Source organism: Frankliniella occidentalis, unplaced genomic scaffold (genome assembly GCF_000697945.3).
Source record: "Frankliniella occidentalis isolate FOCC.00 unplaced genomic scaffold, Focc_3.1 Scaffold19, whole genome shotgun sequence".
NCBI lineage: Eukaryota > Metazoa > Arthropoda > Insecta > Thysanoptera > Thripidae > Frankliniella > Frankliniella occidentalis.
The window spans coordinates 930,992-933,130 of record NW_026267149.1 but is presented as its reverse complement, the minus strand read 5'-3'; the positions used below and the strand labels follow the sequence as shown (position 1 = coordinate 933,130).

The 2,139-nt window shown below is 62.4% G+C and overlaps 2 protein-coding genes across 3 annotated transcripts in view; both read right to left on the bottom strand.

The window, feature by feature from the left end:
- Nucleotides 1–2,139, bottom strand: part of LOC113206554 (histidine decarboxylase) — a 46,431-nt gene that overhangs the window by 568 nt on the left and 43,724 nt on the right. Inside the window, exons 3-10 of the mRNA XM_052264518.1 lie at nucleotides 2,013–2,126; nucleotides 1,770–1,892; nucleotides 1,480–1,614; nucleotides 1,241–1,384; nucleotides 750–816; nucleotides 487–649; nucleotides 172–361; nucleotides 5–92 (exon numbers count right to left, since the gene is read on the bottom strand). Coding sequence (XP_052120478.1) covers nucleotides 5–92; nucleotides 172–361; nucleotides 487–649; nucleotides 750–816; nucleotides 1,241–1,384; nucleotides 1,480–1,614; nucleotides 1,770–1,892; nucleotides 2,013–2,126 — 1,024 coding nt within the window. The remainder of the gene's footprint in view (nucleotides 1–4; nucleotides 93–171; nucleotides 362–486; nucleotides 650–749; nucleotides 817–1,240; nucleotides 1,385–1,479; nucleotides 1,615–1,769; nucleotides 1,893–2,012; nucleotides 2,127–2,139) is intronic.
- LOC113206547 (zinc finger protein 184-like) overlaps nucleotides 1–2,139 on the bottom strand; it is a 24,628-nt gene that overhangs the window by 658 nt on the left and 21,831 nt on the right. The window lies entirely within an intron of this gene.

Genomic DNA, 2,139 nt, shown 5'->3' with positions numbered 1-2,139 from the left:
AAGCAGACCATGCCTAAGTGCCTCTTGGCGGGGACCTCGAAGCGCGGGTCAGATAAGACCAGAGCCTCGAACTTCTGCGCCAGACGCACACCCTGGAGCAGGCGACAGGGAAAAGTCTGAGACTGTGGTTCCACCCCCACGCGACCCCCGGGTTGCATCCCCTAGACCCACCTCTCGCAGATGCTTCTGTAGGCCCTTGATGCCGTACTTCCGGATGACGAACCAAAGTTTTAGGGCGCGGAAGCGTTTGCTGAGCGGGATCTGCCAGTGCATGTAGTCGATGGCCAGACCCGAGTTCTCATGTTGCAGGTACAGCGGCTCCACGTTGAATGTGCGGTGCAGGGCGTTGCTATTCTTCACCCTGGTACGAAAACAAAATGATGGTGTACTGGTGAGTGACAGTGACAAGTCTCTTCCTCCACCAACTGGGATGGTTGTCCCGTAGGTGACTCTCGAGCGATGCTACGGTCGCTTGCGCCGACCTACCACATCGCCGTGCAGTCGAAGTGCACCATCAGCCACTTGCTGGGGTTGAAGGCGATAGAGTCGGCGAACTGAATGCCCGCCAGCCAGCCGCGGAACTCGGGGCAGATGAAGGCGGAGCCGGCGTAGGCGGCGTCCACGTGCAGCCACAGGCGCTCCTCCTTGCCTGGATAAGTCCACAAGCTGCCGTTAGCCCCTGAACGCAACGCCGCTCGTCCAGTTCTGATTAGGGGTGCGATGCCCGATTGGACGGCCACAATACTTACAGATCGGACCCAGCTCCATGAGGTTGTCGAACGCGCACGCCCCCGTCGTGCCCAGGGTGGCGCACAGCTGCGGGTCGAGGAGCGCGAACGGAGCGGACGAGCAAGAGGGAGAGCAAGAAAGACACAGAACAGGGCTGTATTGAGCAATCCCCCTAATGAGGTCCCCTGAGGTTGCTGGCGAGTCAGCCAATCAGAGTCCGCCTCCTGCCAGCATAGGCAGCCCGCCACGCTTAAGCGGATTGGGGCTCAGAGACTCAGTGGCGGCACCGCAATGGGAGCAGCAGATACCACCCCCTCCCCTCCCCTCCCCCGCAGCTCTGGTGGAACAGGGAACAGGCTGGCGGCGTGGACGCTAGCGTCGTAGACTTACGAAGAAGGGGATGAGTCCGTTGGCGCGGTCCTTGCGCAGGGCTTCCCTCAGACGGTCCCCCCGCAGCTCTGGTGGAACAGAGAACAAGCTGGCGGCGTGGACGCGAGCGTCGTGGACTTACGAAGAAGGGGATGAGTCCGTTGGCGCGGTCCTTGCGCAGGGCTTCCCTCAGACGGTCTCCGCGCAGACTCAGGTGGTCGTCGCTCTCGATGTACCTCATCTGCACCAGGCCGATCAGCCCCGCCTTCTCCACGGACGAGTGCGCCTATGGACATGACGAGGTCATACGACTTTAGCGCCCTTGTGCCGCACATGACCCGCCCCCACGGCCTGCACCGCCGCGCCGCCGCGGCCCCGCACCTGGTCCGACGTGTAGGCCACCAAGCGGCTGTTGATCTCGGCATCCTCTAGATCCGGGCAACGCTCCTTGTAGCGGCGGATCGCCTCGGTGCGACCGGCCAGCAGGCAGATGAATGTCGACTCGCTCGCGGTGGTCTGGGACAGAAACACACGATTCACCCAGACTCTATTTCTGATTGATTTCGAAATCGTCAAAATTATTGCCATAGACTGCTTAGCACTTCGTTCTCAATCACTCCCCCCACCCCACCCTTCCACCCTTCCGGGCCCCCATAAAGTCCCTCCCTCACCTGGATGACGCCGCCGCCCGGGCTGTCGCTGCGCAGGTGCAGGAAGTCATCGGGGAGCCCGACCATCCTCCCGAGCCAATTCATCACGACGGTCTCCAGCTCGGTGGCCGCGGGGCTCGCGGCCTGCAAATGAGCACCAACTCGTCAACCATAGCAGCCCCCTCTGGGCAGCCCCCGCGGGCAGCCCGGCGCGCCAGCTGATGGCGCCATTTACCCGGCCGTCCATCATCACCCACAACCCACCCAGGTGAAGCCAATGCAGTTGATGGCGTCCGCCAGCATGTCCCCCAGCAGCGACGGGTACGAGTTGAGCGCGGGGAAGTACGCGTGCATGTGCGGGCTTTGCCAGTGGGTGACCTGCAACAGAGTA